The 21930-nt window shown below is 40.7% G+C and overlaps 1 protein-coding gene across 1 annotated transcript; it reads right to left on the bottom strand.

Annotated features, from left to right (window-relative positions):
• Positions 1-54: 54 nt before the first annotated feature.
• On the bottom strand, positions 55-20760 carry serinc5 (serine incorporator 5). The gene is made up of 12 exons (XM_023413555.2): positions 20565-20760; positions 11254-11421; positions 7142-7311; positions 6636-6718; positions 6165-6258; positions 5242-5453; positions 4873-4965; positions 3808-3934; positions 3202-3271; positions 2936-2972; positions 2279-2423; positions 55-1937 (listed from the first exon to the last, which is right to left on the bottom strand). The coding sequence occupies exons 1-12, from the start codon at positions 20589-20591 to the stop codon at positions 1793-1795; spliced, it is 1371 nt and encodes a 456-aa protein (XP_023269323.1). The 5' UTR covers positions 20592-20760; the 3' UTR covers positions 55-1792.
• Between the last annotated feature and the right edge of the window lie 1170 nt (positions 20761-21930).

Genomic DNA, 21930 nt, shown 5'->3' with positions numbered 1-21930 from the left:
TCTTTATATTTATCAGTATGAAGGAAAACTACATTAGCAAATAAAGACACCACATGGCGTTCAATGGATGGTTTATTGGAAGTGCCAACAGTGTGAACTGCTTGGCACCCACATCTCCAGATTTCAAACATACAACTTGGTCAAAAAGTGTTTCTGAAGGTTGTGGCTTCACACAGCCTTCACGGTGGGTCCTGTTGCCTAATTTTCAGTTTAGTCGCTTGATGTCAAAGCTGCTGAGCACCATTTAATTTCTACATTCATGCCAATAATTCAAATGCAGAACTATTTAAAAAAAAAAAAAAAAGATAAGTCACATGACAGATTGCAGGTATATAAAGCATAAGCCAAATAAAAAGATTTCCACAGATCACAGAACTTTAGCCAAAATGTACACGTCAGGTGTTATAAAACATGTTAGGAATACATTTAGACAAAACAACATACTGGTATATTGATGAGTGAGAAACATAAAAGGACTTGCAGATGACAATGTGCAATATATTGTATCTGTATACAATATTAAAAAAATCAATCAGTTTCATAGGTAACATACAGGTGAAGGTCTTTGTCTGAATTTGAATTCGGCATTAAACTCAACATCCAGTGTTGAAAAACGTACTAATAAAAGCACTCACGTGACCTTATTCTGACCATCATTATGAGCTGACTGTAACAAAGACAAGGCAAAAAGCCTTTATGACTGTACAGAAAACAGGTAAACAGCTTGAGTGTCTGTGTGTGCATGCAAATACATAATGATCTACGTTATATTTTTTTCTGTAACAGACCAAACAATCTGATAGAGAAGATTGTTGTTTTCTGACATCTACCTTTGGCAAACATTCCTCATCTGTGTCACTGAGCTCTTCCAGAGACCAATTTCCACTCTAACGTAAGGCAGGTTGATTTGAAGAGCACTGCCCCGTACACCAATGACTCGAAATATTGTTTGTATGATATGGATTTTACTAAGAAAAGAAGTGGCTCAAAGGGAGCACTGACATTAATAAAATCTGAAACTTTATCCTTGTGATCTGTATGGACACTTCACAACACTGTGATATCTAATATTGAAAAGAGCTTGCTCCTTTGCATAGAAAACTTCTACAAAAAGGGGACAATATAACAAAGCATAATCATATACAGCTTACATGTGAGCCTGAGAGATGAGTTTTTAAGTGTTTAAGAGTCAGGGCCAAATCTAATTCAATTGGCACCACATTCCTTCTTTCATTTTCTTAAGACACACTTGAATAAATACAGGTTCTCTTGTAACATCTCTTAACTTGAAATAGATTTGTCCTAAAACTTTGCTACAACTTTATGGTCCAACTGTACAGAACTGAAATGCCTGACTGAGAGTAAAAGCGAGAATCCAAGAAAAACTGACACACAAAGGAAACATTTACAAAATACACTTTCAAGTCTGACATTACCAGTGAATCTACAGGGATTGGATGCTTCACAATGTAATTCACCTCCCATGATTCTCTCTGTAATTCCACACCTGTAAGTCATACAAAACTCCAGGAATCAGTGGTAGTAAAGAATAAAAAAAAAAAGTTACCATCAAGGTATTAACATTTAACATTGTCAAAAAATGTAAAACAAACACTAGCATATAAAACAAAAGGCAACAGATAATCCTCCATTTCCAACGCTGAGTGTAGTGTCGGGTTGTGTTTCAATGTAAAGGGGGGGTTGTGGTGGTCCCTTGGCTCAGCGTGCCAGCTTCTGCCTGCCCACATCCCAAGAATCAGAGCAGCCTGATCCTAGTGAAGTGATGTGCATCCTAGGCCTCAAAACGCTTTGGGCAGACCATAGGAGCAATGAGGGTCCAGAAGTAGAAGATGAGACAGACCCAGCAGGAGGCCATCTTGATCCAGAACACTGACCAGCTCCCCTCCAACAGCTTCTCAATCTTATGGTCATCGTAACTGCAAAAGAAGCACACAGTGAGAGAAGTGCACGAAGACAAACAGTGGGACTGATTTCTAATTTTAACACCATTAAACAACAGTGCCATTGTAATCCAACTAAGACACCACTGACCACCTGTACCAATAGGCATACCTGATTATTGATTATTAACCTGATTATTTTGTATATGTTAAGGTGACAAAAGGCACGTTTCGACTGTAGGAACCAGTGTCTAAATTTAGTTCCGGGGTAACTGATCGACTGCCTATTACCTACTGTCCATAACTGGAATACTGTGTACACATAAACACGCAATCACAGCACATTCAGACAGTGTGTCACAGTTAGTATCACTTACTGAAACCAGTTGGTGACGGTCATCATGACATAAAGGGAGCCCAGGAAGAAGACAAAGTGGAAGTAGGAGTAGCTATAAATAGTTCCCTCTTTCTCATCATACACAACATTCTGCCCCCCACCAGTCTTCTCCTCGTCATAGTCATCTGAAAAGTAGACGTTAAATCATGCAAGAGAATATGGGTCAGTGACTCATTTAATGCGTGAAATGCTTGTAACACAGGAAAGATATGATATATAGTCCAATGCCATTCTGGGCTGATTAATTTCATTCAATCAATTCACATTTACTGATTTAATTGCTAAGAGAAATAAATATGTATCATATAAGTGGTGTTGTTTTTCTTATGGTTATAATTGTTTCGTTATGTTTTATTTCCAGCAGGTGGCGGTGTGAGCCTACCCACAATCCCATCTCCTCACTGGGCCTGCTTCACTGTGTCATACTAACCTCCTAGTAACAGTGACATCATCTGTGTTTGCTGACCAATACTTTCTCACCATCCTCAATCTGGCTGAGGAATAGCAATGAGCATAGCCCCTCTGTGTGCAAACACTACGGCTGGGGACATATGCATACACACTGAACAGGCTGGAGAGGCGAGGGGGATAAATAAAGATGCGTTGGTGAAGGGGGGAATGATTTGACTTTCCTCACCTGTGTCATCTCCAAAACAGAAACAGCAACGAGCTCTCTGTAAGGTAAAGGAAACATAGAGGTTACCACCAAGCTTGAATTAAACATTTGAAAGACATACACAAATAGACACACAGACTTTATGTCTCTTGGGTCTCTGTTTCATTTGATAAGGACGTCTAATTGGCAGTGCCTGGTCAGTGGGATATTCAAGTTTATCTGTTAAACCAGTCTGCATATTTCATTAACTCACACACTCAGTGTGATCTGAATATTTGTGCTTTTACCTCAGTCTCTGGCTCACTGTTCCTACACACCCTGAGCGCTGCAGAGCTTCGCCTGGTGGTGGACGTCAAGCTAGAGGGAGCGGGGAAAAAGAGAAATAGAGAAAGAAATATAAAGACAGATGGAGAGAGAGAAAGGTTGTAATTCCGTCACTATGTATTTTTCCAATAATTTGCAGTTCCCTCTCCTTCAAGGAACAACCACAAGAGACATGATGCCTCCACTTAATGGGAAACACATGTGAACAAATGCAAAAAGGCATGGTTCTTGTCTCTCACCCCCTTAGGTCAGAGACAGCCAATCATACACTGTCTCTCTGAAGTCACAGCCAATCAAAACTACCCTGTCTCTGTCGCTACAGCCTGCCATAAAATACATTACTTTTATTCCACATGGCCTAGAACAGAACTGCAGTTAATGGGTTGGGATTTTAGCCTTTGCATAATCTCCCCACTCTATAAATTCAATGATATAACACTAAACAGAGATATATTGCAGGGAAAATTGGTTTGTATATGTAGACTGAGATGAGGAAAAAGGAGAAGCAAGAGTTGTGTGTGTGTGTGTGTGTGTGTGTGTGTGTGTTTTTGTGTGTGTGTGTCTCTTACCAAGAGTAAAGGACACAGCCAAACAGGATAATGGTTCCCACAGCGGTGACAATCTTCTTGTCGCTCTCCGTCCCAGAGTTGAAGGGGAACACACACACGGTTGTGTTCACACCATCTCTCTCCAGAACTAGAGAGAAAGAATGTGCAGACAGAGATGGATGAGGTAAGGAGGAAGAAGAGGGAGTATTATAAGGAATTACAAAAGCACCAAAAGCCTTAATCATAGTATGTAGTATACTTGAGTGCTACATAGGAGGCAAGTGCTAATATTAAATATTGATAATAATAGTAACTTTTCACAGGTATCTCTGCACAAAAATGATCTATCTGCTACTGCAGAATCAGGAGAGCTATAGCAATGGAGATCTACAAAACCATTTCCGTTTACAGACTCACTTGTTTTGAGAATCACAACTTCCTCTGAAGCAATCTCTATAGAGATCTCAAATGTCTTAGAAAGGTCTCATTCACTTGCGTTTGGTTTGTTTCTTATTCTTGAATGTATGTTTATTTTTTTGTAAGTCTCTTTTATTATTCTTTATTTTTAACCTCACCACTTATGAATGTCCACTGTCATATCTGTTAAAATTTGAGTAAGCACACTGTTTTGCAGTTTTGTTCCCCCCATCTGCCAAGCTGCACTTTAAAAAACTGTAAAACCATTATTATTATTATTGTCTTCTACTCAATATTACCGAAATAAATGATAATCTTAAAACATTATTAAAAAAGCAGGTCACTTCAAAGAAAATGTCACTTTAACGTCAACGTAACATCAATTTAAAAACACACTCCTGAAACGATAAAATGTCTACTTAAATGGGTCCACTCTACAGTGTGTGCAGTTTGAGAGGCTTCATCCTTTATGTTATGACTGATAGTTGCAATGTTTAAGGTAATAAAATCTAAAATGTATTTTATTCACAATATTCATTTACATTGACAAGTGTCCCATTCCTAAGCATAACACTGTGTCACAGCATTGTGTTTTACATGGTATCATAATGCTGTAGCATTAATAAGCCTAACCCAACATAAACAATGGCAGTGACACTTCATACTCACTTTCTTTTGGTTTGCTGGAGAAGGCTGAGAAGGTGAGATACATGACGTACACACTGATGACTGCTGGCTGCAACAGGCCTGATGTGGGTTGCACTGCAGGGACACAAAGGTGAATACAACATTTTAATGTCACTGGCATTACTGACGGAGATTCCTGAGTTGTTGCGGATATATTTACGAGCCGAAAGTCTTACTTATCATTATACTATGTTTGATTATTGTGTCTCAAATTTGTTGCCTTTTATAAATTTCTCTCTGTGATAAACCAAGAGGCTTTCCATGAACAACACCTGTAATGCAAATACTTGTATTCTTACTTGCATTACACACTCAAAAGAGATAATGTGCTTATGAGTGCAGGTTTCTCACGTTTCTGTATGCATGGGGAGATGGCCAGCATTGAGATGATGAGGCAGAGGCTGCCATTGATTCCCAGGAAGATTTTGTTCAGTAAACAGGCCTCAGGGTGGGTGTAGTATACAGCCATGAAGACCACAGCTCCTACTGCAACACTGAACAGCACCAGGGTCACAAAGGCCAGAGCAGCATACCACGCCCGGTTATATTTTACTCCTGAACTCCTGCAGATTGAAATAAAGAGGGAGAGAGAGAGAGAGAGAGAGAGAGAAAGCAGAAGGCAAAACACAACATGAAGAAGGGTAAAGCAAATTATATAAGTAAAAAAGATCAATTGAACAGGGGAAAAAAGCAAAGAAAACAGACATAGGGAAGATCAACCTAAGGAAAGATTCAAAGAAAGACAAAGAGTTATGTTTGGTGGGTTATTCCTGCCCCCTGCGGAGACAAGAAGACAGGTTTATAGCTACTTAAGTGCTTTCACATCCACTTTACTTGGTCTGGAAATTTAAGGTTTTACTAAATAGTGTAAGTATATATAGCAATACATATTGAGAGGTTCAAGTTTACTGCACCGGTGACCAAACAATTTAAAGTTTTTTAAACAATCTGCTGTGGTAATGTGGTGTGTGTGTTAGAGAAATGGGAAACCAAGTGCACACTCCTAAACCATATGCATCCTGTGAATCTCCAAAGGAGGGCCTGCTGCCAGGTTTCCCCTCCACCCACAAAACACAAAGCTGCATGACTTCCTTTCTATACTCTTTTCATCCAAATAACCCCACAGAAGAATACATCCAACCCTCTGAGTTTCTCAAGAACAAATAAAAATCACAGCATTGATCTCATTTACAGGGTGTCCATGCTCACATGAGCTAGACTTAATATAAGTGGGAGACGAAAGAGACAGGAGCAGAGAGACATGTTGTTCTCACCAGTTTGTGTTCCATCTGTGTGCAAACTCCACCAACAACATGAGCTGGATCAGCAGGAAAAGGAACCCACCAAAGGCTCCTATGTAGCGCCACACTGTAGCATTGAACGGAGAGAGAAAGAGAGAGAGAGAAAGACGGAGAAATTGTTTGAGTGATGACAAGACCAGCACGACAGCTTATACAGTATCTACTGTAAGTAGCACTCTCAAGCTGTGAGAGTCCAACTAAGGACAAATCAACAGGGTTATTTTATTTGGGTCAGATGATGTGGGACATTAATTGTGTCTTTTGTTACATCCACTTTTTTTTTTATTTCTTTTTTATTAATTGCTGTGTCTCCTAGTTTTTGATTCGTGACCACAGAGATGAATATATCAATGGTATGCTAATTAAAAAATTATATTATTACATCCAGATTTTAAAAAAAAGTTTACAATACTGCAGCTTTAGAGTCAAGTTCCCCATTTTTACCTTCCAGAAATGTTTTCTCCTCTGGCAGGAAGAAACCTCCAACGCAGCACGCCACTAGCACAATAAACTTCAGCAACCAGAACCTGACAGTTAAAGTGATAATGTTAACAGTTATACAAACAATCAATCAGCATAATAACATTCAAAACAATTATTCCTGACAGAACAGCCTCAGCCTCAAGGTGAATTTTGATTGTTTTAGGAAGTGAGACTATACAGATACAGAGTTTGGAGTATAACAAATATTCAGGCAAAATACGATCTGGTGGTTAACATAGCTGATATTTATCTCTATGTCTTACTCATGTTCAGTGAACTATTCAGAAACCATCTGTTACATTGATTGAGGCGCAGCAAAGAGACGCTCAATTAAAACCAGAGGCTGTTTGCACACTCTTTCAATATTTTATTGCTCAATTCTCTTAGATGCTGAATTGACCAGCCTCAGTGAAAACCAGCTTGTTTATAATGTGTTTTGCTTTAGATAAGATGCAAGGCCTTCTTACCCATTATGTACGGCCGCCCTGCAGCCCGTGCTGTTGTTGACTCGTATGGTGAAGAGAGCGAAGAATAAGAAGAAGCAGGCCATGCCAAAGCACATTTTGTAGACAGCGGAGTAGCCAACCATAGTTTTGCAGAAACTGTGTTTCTCACACAATTCGCTGTAGAAGGGGATCTGATTGACAAGGGTAATACACAGAAAATACTTAAATTAGATCATTATAATGTTGAGAAAACCCCCCCATCTTTGCTTATTTTTGTCTAGTACGTGGCCTCAGAGAAAGGGCCCAATAGTGTCTATTCTAAGCGTCACGCCTCTAAAGGAGCAGAAAGAGAGAACAGGCAGCGACAACAACCCCTCTTTCTCTCCCTGAAGCCCTCTTTCATCCCTCGTTCTCTACAGGCTGTTAGAGGGGCCTTACAACTAACTGTCAGTGTACACAAACAAAAGACATAGATGAATAAATTAACTGCCTTTTGTCAGCAAGTCAGAGGGACTGCGAAGAGGGGAAAGGAGAGGGAGCACGAGCAAGACGGAAAGACCGGGAGATCCGTCTTAGCATAAAGTTTCAAAAATTATTTTGAAGTACAGTGACCTGTAGAAAAAACAAGAGAGCAAACATGGAGTGGGTTAAGTAGTCAAGTCCTTTGCTGTGGCCTTCAACAGAAAATTGGAAGTGCTTCAGTGGCGCAGTGCCATCAGAAGAGACAGTCTCTGAATTTGATAACCATAGACTGAAGGCTCAAATTTCTGTTCCCTTCACTGATGCCCCTGTCCCCACCCCCTTGCAGAGATATGAGTCAAAGTCAAATGGTTTTTCAAACAGAAGTGTTTTTTTCCCAACAGTTCAAACAGAGCTACAGATCTTTACTTTCAGATAATACACGGTTTGACTTTGCTTTACTGGTTTTTGGCAGGGTACTTTGGTCCCTAAAGTTGTACCATGGGTGACATGCCAGCAGATTGAGTTGTCATCTCCTCAGTGTGTAGCACAGTCCGGAGCCAGATCACAACATAGAGTAAAAAGCCCATTTTGGAACTTTTGTCTCATGTTGAGGGCCATATTAGCATGTCCATGGTGTTGTGATTAAGAGGGAAAGGGGCCGACTGGTTGAGACTGCTGTAAATCTCTTGAGAAAAGACCAGCACTCTCATACGCACAATGGCTGCTCTCTTAGCTCAGACTTCCCACTGTGCTCAGTGTGTGACTGACAGTGTGTGTGTATATGTGTATGTATGTGTGTGTAACTCAGCAGGCTTTGCGTGGGGCTATCAGAGGCCATTTTGTGCCGGGATGGGCCTCTTACAAGGTTCCGCTCTCACAAGGAGACACACAGTGGGGAGTCGTTTTAATATTGTGCTGTAGACACTGGCAGAGAAAGGCAGAAGAAAAAACAGCAGAAGAAGATTGGTGGAAAAATATCACTGTCTTCAAATACGCTTTCAGTTGAGGAAGCTTGCAGTCATTGCCATGGCAACACAGTCAGTCAAAGGTAGTCTTCCCAGTAACATCATTATTTTCTGTTTACTCAGTGTTTGAGTGTACATGTATTCACCTGCACATACTGTATGACACCTAGAAACAGAAACATCACTTCTCAAATGTGTGTATATATATATATATATATATATATATATATTCAGCTATAAATATAAACACAGACAAAGGGTTGAGAAAGCGATGTATCAGGACTTCATCTCCGACATTATGCCAGACTATGACTACAGTCTGACTCACCCGATTGAGGGGGGTAGTTAACTGCACCCATTGAAGCATTCCGAACAACCACAGGAAGAGTCAGTCTGATAATAATCCTGCATCGTGCTGATTCAAAGAGGTAACATGGAGAACAGAAACAACATGAAAGCTGCAGATCAAAAAAGAGAGCAGCAGCTCTCTCCTGTGTAACTTCTGTAACTTCAGAGGCTGGGTGGGCGGTAAAAAACAAAAAGCTGCCAGCCTGAACTCCTGCCACTTCGACAATGACCTTACTACTGTGTAGATACTTGTGGGATCCCCAGGTAAGATAGTGGGATGTTTGCTTTGCCTGTAGCAATTCTATAAATCTTTAATCTTGCCTATTAGCACTGGCAAGATAATGCTGGTACACTCTGAAATTTAACTGTATTTATAGCAAAAAGCAGAGCACTAAAGTTGGCTCAACTGACAACATCCATTTCAAAATGTGTGCGGAGATTCTTCCTTTCCCCTCTGCTCCATGTCAGTATGTATTTCTATCACTTCACTTTTTCTGTCAAATGACACTCAGACCTCATTTTATGTACTTAACTGTAGTTAAAATGTGTGAATCAAAGCTTGGGGGGTTAGGGTTGTACAGGCGTAGCAGTAGGTCAAACAGTGGAAAAGGTCATAGTATTGAGGCTACTGTTGGCTTGGTAACTAGAGCCACTGAGCCAATTCCCGCTCTTCTATTCAGTAAACTAGACCACCAAGTCTTAATAGCTAGGAACAGACGAAACAAATTATTAAAACTTACAAAGACTAGGCAATACAGACATTACTTATTTCTGAACGAACAAAGATTTTTTTTTTAGCCTTGACAGTCTGTAAGATATTTAACAAAATATTTCACAAGTGGACATAAGAGCTGTGTCGCAAGCAATCCCTTTCCTTGAATCCAAAGACAGCACAAATTCTCATTTGTTTTTATACAAAAACAGGCATGAAAATCCATTAGGAATCAATTTTCAGTTCTCACCTATGCTGCACTTTGCACAAGAAATGCAAAGACACAGATGAAAAAACCTAATTTAGGTGAACTGATGAATGGGAAAGACAATATATGCTGAATGCATGCAAAGTCCTCAGTGCTGAAAAGAAGTGAACATTGTTAGCCTGAGGTGATGGTCTTTCTCTCACTATGATGACAGCAGGTCAGGTTTTAGTTGTAAAAATCTAATCTTTTTAAAATAATGTTGTTACGAACAACTAGCTGACATCTGACTGACTCTATCTCCCTGCTCTTAAGAGAAACTGGGCAAGACTTTGTCCAACTGTTGACGCCCAAATAATCAGCCCAGTAACTGTACTGTGTGTCAGCCCATAGCACTCCAAGATTTCACCAGCCATACTGCTACCTACACAGTTGCACACCAGAAATCATGGCCTCTCACCTGATTTTATTTCTGATATATCATCACTATGCGATGGAAGCACTTATTTCTTAGATGCTTAGGAGTGAGACTTCTAAAATACTCCACTTAATCTCCACTGAAAATGAAGTTGTTATGGAGCAAATATGAGAGCTATAGTTTTCTTTCTGTGCTGTTATTTCCCCCCTACCTTCTTATGAGTAACACTTTCAACCATATACAAACTCTTCCATTATATATTTAAATACACCTGTGATTTAAACAGTTAAAAACCCACACTCACATACTGAGTGGAGCTTTACATGATCAAGTGACACTTGTTAGGGAGAAAATCCTATCATCGATGGCTGAGGATTTCAGAGAAGGAAAGACCACTGGAGCCCTGGATGTCTTACTCTGAAGATGTTTATTGAGCTCGGCCGAGGAGAACGGAGGAATCATCAATACAAGCAAATGTGCATGATGTCACCTCAATTCTGACGAGGATCTCTGATCTTTCCTTTAAGTAGCTCTAAAGAATGCCATAGATAATCTACTCTCCATATTTGGTATAATATCTAAGAGAAGTGGGAAGAGAGGGAGGTGTGAACATTCTATTGATTCGTTAACCATAAATTAGTGAACTTGATTTACGCATGCCCCACTATCCACTTGTTGCTGGACATCCAAGGTTGTGCATTATCTGTTGTAGCTTCCCCAGTATCAGCAGAACTCAGAGATGTGTCTGGAGGAGACGTCTCTGTGCGTCTCCTCCAGACAGTATCAGACAGTATCAGTCAGTATCAGTGTTAGGCAGACCAAGGGCCTTCAGACTGACCTTTCACCCTCAATCACTCAGTGACACATAGCTCAGAAGCAAAATTCCCTCACAACACTATTTTGTTGGTGTAATCTAGGATCTTGTTTAAAAAAAAAAAGGTAGTTTTGTTTGAGATTGAGTGTATTCTATGCATGTGTGTTTTGGGGGTGAGATACATTAAAATGTGTGATTTATGTACTCACATTGTCTCTCAACTCCTGCTCCACAGTGGGGGACATCATGATGACACAGATGATGGTGACCAACAGGAAGTAGAGGGCGTACATGAATCGGGTCCCCGTGGACTGTTTGATCTTGGGGCAGCAGTTACAGCAGCACGAGCAGGCTGCTGAGCCGCAGCAGCAGGCCAGCTGCACACAGAGAAAAAATTAAGAGGGAGAGATGAGGAAAACATTACTGTATCAGATTCATGATTTTCCACACCATCATGAGCCATCTGGTACAGACATAATGCATTTAAGGGGCACTTGGGTAAAGGAGGACCAGAGTTTAAGTGCTCTTTTTGCAGCCGTTCCTGTCAGCTGCTGAGCCTACACTTTGACTTTCCTGGAAGGAAGCAAATGAGGCAAAAGAAAATTTCCCAAGTATCATAAGACCAACATGCATTTGGCTGAAGTTCAAAATATTTACTATTTACATCAAAATTGTTTTGGAACATTGAAAATATAGATAAAGAGAGCAGTAGACAAAAAATAAAAATAGATATAGAGATAGAGATAGAGGGGGAAAAAAAAATCATATGGTCGTTTTAGTGATAATCCAAAACAACAGAAAGGTAGTTTGACATTTGATTTGACCTACAGCTTGGGAGTCAAGATACACAAACACTGAAAATTATACAGGGGATTGCGCAATGTTTAACAGACCTACCGGAGTCAAACAAAGTCAAATTTTATTTCTAAAGCCAAATCACAATCTGAATAACAACCCCCCCCCTATATACCAGGACCCTTGATTCAGTCAAGGCAACCTCCACAAAAAAGAAGAAAGAAAAAAAACTTTTTACAGGAAAAAAAATGGAATCTTTTAGAGGAATAGAGGGAAATTCTCTCTTCCAGGATGGACAAACATTCACTGTGTACAGAATATACAAACGTAGTAGTAAAATGCTACTTATGTATTTGTTGTATTTTATTTTATTTTTTGTATTTTTTATGTTTGTTTCTAACAACAGCTATCTTAAAGAATGTTCAGAGGTTGAAGCCATTTTGGCAAACCTTTATGTATGGGAGTGTCAGATTCCTTCTGGTTCATTTTTATCTTTCCTGCAGCCTTCATAATCTTACAACACAAACTACTTATCACAAGTCTGAGCCAGAGGACAAAATTATGGCAACTTACTGAACAGAGGAAAACTTTGCAATAGAAGACACTGCCTGGCTATCTCTTTGCTCATTCATGGTTTCTTTCACATGGGACAAATCCCTTTCCCTCCTTCTCAGAGGCAACTCTTGGTCAGTGCAGACAGTGATCTCTCTTGTTTGAAAAGACACACACACACACACACACACACACACACACACACACACACACACACGCACGCACACACACACACAGACAGAGGCCTACTCTGTTTCTTTTGACAAGCCCTCATATAGGAGGAGGACAGTCTCATGAAGACAGGCCCTGTGTTCTATTTAGGAAAGAGGAGGCTCTATACTTAAAGTATAACAACGTTCTGTAGCCAGCCACCCCACCCTGCTTGTGTAAGCCTCCTACCCCTCAGACTGCAGAACACACACTGCTATGGTGAAAGGTGTGGTACACTGTGGAGCATTAGTGCTCCACTGCTGGATGGCTTACACGCACCATCTTCCTTTGTATGTTCTCCCCTTATGGGATGCGACACTGACTTTGCAAGTGTGAGGGTGCTACTGTAGGTCACATACCAAGGCTGGTATGTGACCATGGCTTGAGTCTTTCTGCGCGGCAGGGAAAACCTCTCTTCACGCACTGTAATTACAGCATTAAGTGAGAGGTAGAACCCATCAATTTGATGGTGTCATGGCTGTGGACTGACACATCTCACGAAAGTTGTACCAGACTCAAAGCCACAGTTACTTCAAAGGAGGTATCAACTTGTGTATGTCACAAACAATGTTACTTTTAAAAAATGTACTGCACTAGTGTATGTCGATAAAATAGTTATTCTTCTACGGGTGTATTTTGCACAGCTGTCTTTGTATCTCCTTACTGTATTTTCCTGTATGCACCTTGTAACTCAATTTTGTTTTCTTTATTATATTTTTGGCATTTTTGTTTGTATTAAATTAGGGAACAGTATCAACAGACAGGAAATGAGAGCAGAGCTACAGGGGGAATAACATGCAACAAAGGTTCCCAGATGCACTTGAACTGGAGATGCCCAACTTTGTAGCTCAAATGTATCCTGACAATTCCTACTGTATATAGATGCTCTCATCATTAACAACATTACATTTTTTTTCTCCAAACCTGGTCATGCATACTGGCAACATCCATTCAATTTGCCTTTCAGTCATAACAGTAATCTTAGCCCTTATCTGAGTGTGTGTCCTAAGCCGGGATCTGGGTGTACTGATGTGGTAAAGCCAGTGTACAACATTGTCTGATGTGTTGCGTTCCGCTCCAGATGCCAGTAATGTGTGGTATGCTGCAGACTAGTGGATCCACACAGGCACATGGTCAGGATCAAGCTACATCCCTGTCCAAATGCATGCCTCCCCTTCCCTGCTTTCTCCGCCAGGAGGTTTCTCTGCCAGTCTTTTCTATGTGGCCCACTTAATTGTTTTTGCCTCAAACTGAGGAATGGATTCTAATAACCTAGCTTTTTTTCTGCAATCTGTGTGTGGTGTTGTTCTGATAGTTCTTTAAACATGTGAAACCAAACCCAATAATATTGCCACTCAATTCTCTCTGGGAGCCGAGAATGCACCACTGTGTCTGTTGCTCTTTTTACAAGATTTTTTGGAATTTGTGAGAATTATTAAGAGTCAGTAAAAACACTGCAACAATCATCTCCACCTTTTATGTCTCATCTCATGGAGGGTAGACTGCTTATAGCGAATTATAAACCTCATCATTTTTGCCACATCTTGTGACCACCTATGAATCAGGATTGTAAACCTTAAATAAATAAAGAACAAAACAAGTATCTGCACGTTTTGGATGAGAAATCAACAAAGTGGGGAACCATACTAAGAAAGGGACCCTTCGTCTGAAAATCTGGCTTCAAGCCCTTGCAACAGTATTGCATCAGTCTTGCTATAGTGTCCTTGAGACGAACAGCGAATCCCTTCCCACACTTTATTCAAGCATGAGCAAAAAGGTCAACACATACACTGATCAACCTCGGCATTGACACAGGCAACTGGTTTTAATGTTGTGACTTTTTTGAAAGAGTTCCTTCTCAGTGTTCATGTGTTCATGATCAGCGTATGGTTCACATGTTATTCCTTTACCCACATTGTAATGCAAAAATAAGAACAGCAGTAAAATAGGTCAAATTATGAATTTGACCTCCTCGTGCTATCTGGGTAACATTTGTGGGCAGCAAACACAAAGACTTCTTTGATGCTTTGATGCCTGATCAAACACAGAATGAGACCAGTTTATTCCCAATCAGGATCCAACATGAATGTTTCAATTTTCATTCACAGATAATTGGAGGAGTAGGGATCAAGCTCATACACGTGCACACAATTTACCAATGCTTGAGATACCCTGGAAGAGTGAGCATTAAAAGCTTTGACATTCTGCCTCCAAGGCTACATATTTCTGCACACACAGACTTCTAGCCTTGAATCTAAACCAAGTTTGATTAATGTGGCCCCTGTGCTCTATTGCACCACACACAGCTTAACAGGATAAGCCGTTTCCTTTGTCTCTGCTGCAACCACATGTCTCTCTCAATGGCCGATTAATTAACCACAACAGACCGAAAGTAAGCAGGGAAAAACAGGACGATTTAAGCTGTGAGGATGTTTAGATTTCATTAGTTAGGGGGTGTTTCACCAGCAGACTGCACACAGTGAGGGGGCCCAACAGCGAACTCTGCAGAACTGACAGAGGGAGGGGGAGTCAGGAGAGGAAAATTGTCTTGTGGAATTCCACCACACACGGATACAAAAAGAATATCCATGGTAACGAACTCTGACCCTACCCACTTCATGGGCCATCCACCAAGCCCCCTCCTCCACTGCCCGCCTGCCCCACCAGCATGTCAGCAGGTGGTCGGCATGCCTGCAGCGTACACCCCTACTTCAATATCAACAGCAACCCCCCACTAGCTTGTAATACTGCTGTAGCCACCCGTCCCAAAGATCATCATCCCGTTCTATTGCATGCCAGGGAACTATTCAAAAGCGAGGTATGCCCCGGCCTATAGTTAAATTAAGCAGACTTTCACAAGCCTCCACCAACACTCACTGCACTGTGACTGAGACTCTCAAGAGACAAAGACTCAGCTCTTCCTCACTCAGCCTGAAGCTCTGTTTCACTCTCTTCATCTCATTTCCTCCATCCTCCCCCACCCTGTTACTTGGAGACTTATTGTTGTCGTCTCTTGTCTTTCTTCCTCTTATGTTCTCCTTTTCACCCTTTCTTTGTTATCATCAGCTGCCCTTTACCCTAAATCACTCACACCCCAATGCTCCACTACTTTCCAGCTGTTCTAGGGGTCAGAAGAAAGACGATATTGCTCAAAGTGCACACACACACACACACACACACACACACACACACACACACACACACACACACACACACACACACACAAGCAAACACAAACACACGCACACACAGGGTGGACAGGACAAAGCACATAGAATACCCTCAGGAAATGAATAAAAATGCTATTCAAAATAAAGCAAGTAGTTGCAGAGACAGAATTAGTCTGTATGACCTTGGCTTGTTCAGCAAGGTCTCTGACCTACAGCGGGATGCTTAATCAACAAATGTGATGCAGTCCTTTATGTAAACAATCCTAAAGCCACATCTGTGACTATGACTGTGAGCATTGATGATAATTACCATGTTTTTCCCTCCTCCATTCTCTACCGCCTTATTATCCTCAAAGCAGCACCGATGAGAAGAATCAAAGTGCTTGTACGAAACAGGAAACTGAATCAAACACACAGGGGTAAACACCACTAGCATGTACCCACACAGACACAACTACTTACGCAACAGACCATTCGCAAAAATATGTCACTCACTACATTGCAGTAAGCACAGCAAAGGAGAATCAGGGAGGGGGTAGACAGATAGAGAGCCAGTTAAGGGTTTTTTCCTCCAACCAAGCAGATGTGTCAACAAAACATCACAGGTTGGGAAGCGAGGACATTATCATCCAAAAAGATATGGATGGAATACCTTAAGAAAAACCTAAAAATAAATAAATGAATACGACTGGTACAATTGGCACTTGTGACAGCAGCATTTGGCACCAGGCTACAGAAACAATGTGTTCCTGCTGTGGCTGACATAGATTTCCCTCCCAAGGTTTAAACAGAGGGAAAAACTTTCATCAGCTGATATAAGATGTTGACTTTATGTTTATCAGTAGTGGAAAAAAAAACAAAAAAAACACCAAACATACATCCAAGAGCAAACAGTTTTTAGTGGGAAAAATATGGCAGCACAGACAGACATGACTCACAACTGAGATGAGCACTGTCAAAACAACTTCAAGGGAAGACAGTGGCATAAAAATTTCAGTGACTGCATTAGTGGGAGTATAAACATCAGGTTGATTCAAACTCATCAGTGTGGTTGCTCATTCATTCATGGTGTCTTATGCATTTATCTTTATTCCCTGCCCTACTTTACTTAAGTACATTCTGCTTTTCCTCTGTATGGTATTCTGTAGCTGGCTGCTTTCAACCTAAGGGAACTTCCTGTTCGTTAGAGCTAAATGGCAGTGCCCGCTGCATAAAGTTGACCACGACGAATCACGACAAACAGCTCAGACGAAACTGAGGACACACCCTCTTATCTCAAATTACAACAATGCTTTGTGTTGAACGTAGTGAGGAGAAACCAGCAGACGGAAAACATGAAAAAAAGAGGGAAAGGCAAAACAAAAACGTTAGAACAGTAAGATACAAGGAAGTATATTTCTCACACACAAGTAAAGTTGGCCCAAGCTCCAGACCAAGGCTTACTTCAATTTCACCTTATACTGTGAGTGACAGCTCCTCTATTGTCTATTTAGCTAGGCAGCTGTATACACACACCAAAAATGTATCACTGCTCTGTTTCCACAACACAAAGGGAGGTCTTTGCTTCTCTCTTGGCAAATATAGCCCCTAGCTACAACCAACAGAGAGAGACCTTGGTCCACTGAAGGGAAAAGAGAAAATGGAAACAACAGACAAAAAGGAACTGAGGTACAGTCCAGAGCTGAAACACAAAAGGCAGAAATGAAACAATCCTGTCCAGACAATGAGTGTCACAAAAACAACCAAAGGAAACAGACCAAACAAGAATGTGAAGATAGTCAAAATACAGGGCAGTCTGAGATCAACAGGTATGGTGTTTACCCTGAGGCCTCTTTCACTTCACAGTGCATTGTTTACTTGAGTGAGAGTTCAGTCATACAGAACTTCACACAATATCACAGCATTACCAGCCACAGCTTTACTGTGCATCAACTGATAGTAAAGGCACCACTCAAAGAGTTAGCTCGCATTTCACACGGTTGCATCAGCATTTTCAACCTTAAATTATAGAGACAAGATACGGGAAGATGTGAAGAAGAGAAGGTTGAGGGAGACATTATCGCCGCTGTACAACAGTTCAAAGGGAGACAAAAGAGATGGAAGATTGGCCAATGATGTCCCTGTGGGAAAAAACACTCCTGCTGCTGCTGCTGACCACAGCAAAATTCCTGAGAGGAAGCTGGAAATAGCAGACATGTCTCACATGGACACATGACCGAAACCGAAATTTATCCTGGTGGAGACAGCTACAGATGTTTAATGGCTGTATTCACTTAGGCTATAGTTTTACAAGTCAGGCGGTTTTAAAGCTCATCAACACCTGTTTATAAGATCACCTGCCTCACTGTGATATTATAGCCGCTGTGCCGTGACCTCGGCAACAAGCAGTCAAACTGCCGTCAGATGGTGACAGCTGTGTTTGCCTGAGTGTGCTGAGCTGAACATTTAGTGATGAATCAGGATTTCACAATTTTTCTTTGTATATGTATATGTCAGCTGGCATTCTTTAGAATCTCAGAAATTTGATTACAAGAAATGCAACAGTAGTGATAAATAAATTTTTACATGCAGTATACATGCAGTAATAAATTACAAAAAAAATTAAGAAATAATGATACACTGCCCACCAATCCTCATTTCTCAACAAACTTTTGTGGTTATCTTGCACAAGCCTGATAAAAGCATGACAGCCAAAAATGTTTAGAGAAGAGTTTTGCAACATTAAAATTCTCTTTTTCCTTGCACATTCACGGAGGCTAGGGTGTAGAGTCAGTGCTTGATGTCTTACTCAAGGATACTTCATCAGGAAGGATGCTTACTGAATGACAGCCTCTTAGCCTCTAGCTCCTCCTGACTCATGTACCCTGCCAAAGTTGCCTGTGCCATTGCTGTGCTGCTTACAGACACCCACATGGTTTCAGTCCTGTCCCACACTCACAGCCAATGCTTGCAGCGCTTTGGACAACACTCAACACTGAGCTAAAGCCTACCCCCTATCTCACCGCAACATATATCCCTGGCCCCACTGAGAAATTACAAGAGAGCTGCTCCCACACCACGTCTGGTACTCTCTCCAGATCTAACCCAAACAACACCCATCCTCCCTTAATTTCCACTTCCAAGCCAAGGAAGAAATTAACTGACCACACATCAATTTGGGCCCCTCTAAACCTCAAGAGGGACACATATGCACATGCAAAAAAAAGTTAATTATAACTATACACTTAAATAAAGATGGTGACAAAACTAAATGGGGTGTTTAGCACACCAAGACAAAACTGATCTTATTTTTTGCCCTTATTTTCTCTTAATCTTTTCCTGTCTTTATAAAGAACAGGAGAGTGAGCTCTCCTTATGAGGGATGAGGAAGTAATTAAATTCATAAGCAGAGCAGCCCAGCAGTGGTTATCATGTGGTCAAAAACAATCTTAGTAAAAAAAAAAAAAAACACACTCAACACTGAAGAAAATCCTCTCTAACTAACAGGACTAGCTGCCTATCGTTTCAGAGTAATTCTATGACTTCACATATCGAATAATTTTGAAACACAAACAATGTAACCACCATCATTTTCATTATTGATTCATTTGCTGATGAATCCTTCAATCTATAAAATAGTAATAAATAGTCATATATTTCTAAAGTCCAAATTGATCTTTTCAAACAATTCTCAAACCAAGGGTTCAAAACACAAAGGAATTCACAACACAAAGAAATAATTCGCATTTTAAGCATTTCTGCTTGATGACCTCAGTGATAATCCATCTAAATTGTCGTGGGTTCATTTCTCAACAACACATGATTAAGCCACCAACTGTTTTTAGTTCTACTATAAGCCATGACATTATATAGGAGTAGAAAACTAATTTGGTTTTCTAATAGATAATTCTGCAATTACAAAATATTACTTTTTAAACAAAAACATCAGAAACAAAAGCTGTCACCATTCATTCCCTTCATTGGGTATATAATGTATATTTCCATCCAAGACAGGAGCTGCCTGCCTTTAAAAGTATTGTGCAACTTGATAACGTACACAAACAAAAACATATAATGTACTTAATCTTTAAGTGAGCCACGAACTGTCTGCCTTTTACAAGTAATTCTTCAACTTTAAAGTATAATAACTAATTGACCATAGCTACTTCAGACATTTAGGGTGTTATACTAGAAGTGGTGGCTAGAGATCGGATTGGACTGAAGTTTTTGAGTTGGGGAGCAAGATGTTCTTTGGTGGTTGGAAAAGGACAACTGTGCATTATTGTAAAGAAAACAAGAAAACCACAACGAATATACATTTGTCACACCGACTTTAGGCAGACAAGTGTGAGGACTGTCACGACACAGTGTTTCAGTTTCCATATCTTACATGTCTACAGACATTCAAACATGACGGTACTTTTGATAGCAGGTACTGTTGGCTACCCGCCGGTCGGTGGCTGATGTTTTAGCTAGTTGCTTTGCCTCGTCTTTCTTTGTCTTCCAACGGCTTTAACACCGCTACAGTGAAGTTATTCAATCGGTTCCCTGACAAAATAGTGATGTTTTTCCCCCCATACAGTTAATAAATTGCGGTGGCAGACAATGGGGTCGGAAACCCCCAGAACACACAAAAAATTCGCTGACTCGGGTTAGCTGGCGGTGAGTGGCCACAGATACTGATACAAACACTAAACAACACTGAAACAGTCGACGCTCGACTTAACGTAACGTTCCACTGTAACGTTCATCAACCGTCAACCGTTCAACAACAACAACAACAACAAGCAGTTAGTCGGACAATCGTTCCTCACCTGCGAGATACAACACGGGGTGCACATTCTGCGGGGAGACAATAAATAAATTCCGTTTCAGAGGACCGGTTGGCTGCTTTTCTCAATCGCTTTCTCCTACTTCCACATGAAATCACTACCACACGGGGAGGAAGAACGCGGCTGTCCACCTCACACTGCTCCGTTCTCCCTGCCTGCCTGGCCGCCGCTGTCTCTCCTCCTCCCCCTCCTTTCTTCTTCCTCTTGTCTCTCCTCCCACTGCACATCACCAATAAAAAGCCCAAACACAAAGCTGTGATGTCCCTGCCACAGACAGCGTCAAGAAGGAGCTGAAACCAGATGATTAAACAGGCTGTGAAGGAGAGGAAATATATGACTCATTTCATTTATACTTTAAATACTGCAACTGCCTTGTGAAAAATATTATGAATTTTAGAGGGATGCAATAAAATCACTACCCCAGGCACATTACAAGTCCATCATGGAATATGAAGGGAATGTAGAATCATTTTATGAGAGTTAGCTTACCATACACTAATATTAAGGCATTTAAAGTCCATTTTAAATATTTAATTGTATTTTCACTGTGGTCTTATTTTCATTTACAATTCAGGATGATAATATCAAATCATAATATCAATTCCCCAAATCATATTAATTAGTTACCATCTGCTGATAAAAAGATGGTAAATTTCTCATTATGTTATGTTCAGTTTTTTATAATCACTCATCCAGAAGATCAGATCTCCAGGAAGATCATTAAACCTGCTTGTTTATGTAGATAATGGTAGAGTACCTTAACGTATCTGTGCACACAGATATCTTTGGCTTTTCTGCTTCACATTCGGCTCTACCCAGTGTTATTCATGCTAAGGTTTTAATCATCCCACTGCAGTTCTTCACACAATCACATCTTCCTGATTCAGACATATGAGTATCACTTTCTCCCCATGACCCTCTGCTTGTGTTTAGAAACAGCACGTGGGCAACTGAGGGCTGAGTCCGACAATGGCTTTCCTGGCCAGTGAAGTGGCCTTCAAATGAGCTGATACAGTAAGTGTGCTACTGTAGCTCTCTATGACTGTGTAGCTATTTGCCAAACCTGTCATCTGACCCATTCACCCACTGCTGCCACACAAGGCCACTGTGTCCCCTTTCAGTGCTGTATTGTGGTCATTTATAAATAGGCTTGAATCACACAGGGTGGCCTCTCTCTGAACTTTGGGACCACAACCTCAAATCCATGACCTTCACTGCTCAGATCAGGAGTCATCACACTAAACAAGTCCGCCAGATGTATGCATTTGTATTTATGATTTTTCATAAAAATCAATCTGATATACCTCAAAAGAAAATTTAAGCATGATTTCATTGTAAACACTGAAGC

This window comes from Seriola lalandi, unplaced genomic scaffold, assembly GCF_002814215.2.
Source record: "Seriola lalandi dorsalis isolate HSWRI2012SDOR001 ecotype SW California unplaced genomic scaffold, Sedor1 jcf7180002054517, whole genome shotgun sequence".
Lineage (NCBI taxonomy): Eukaryota > Metazoa > Chordata > Actinopteri > Carangiformes > Carangidae > Seriola > Seriola lalandi.
This window is presented reverse-complemented; position numbering and strand designations above follow the sequence as displayed.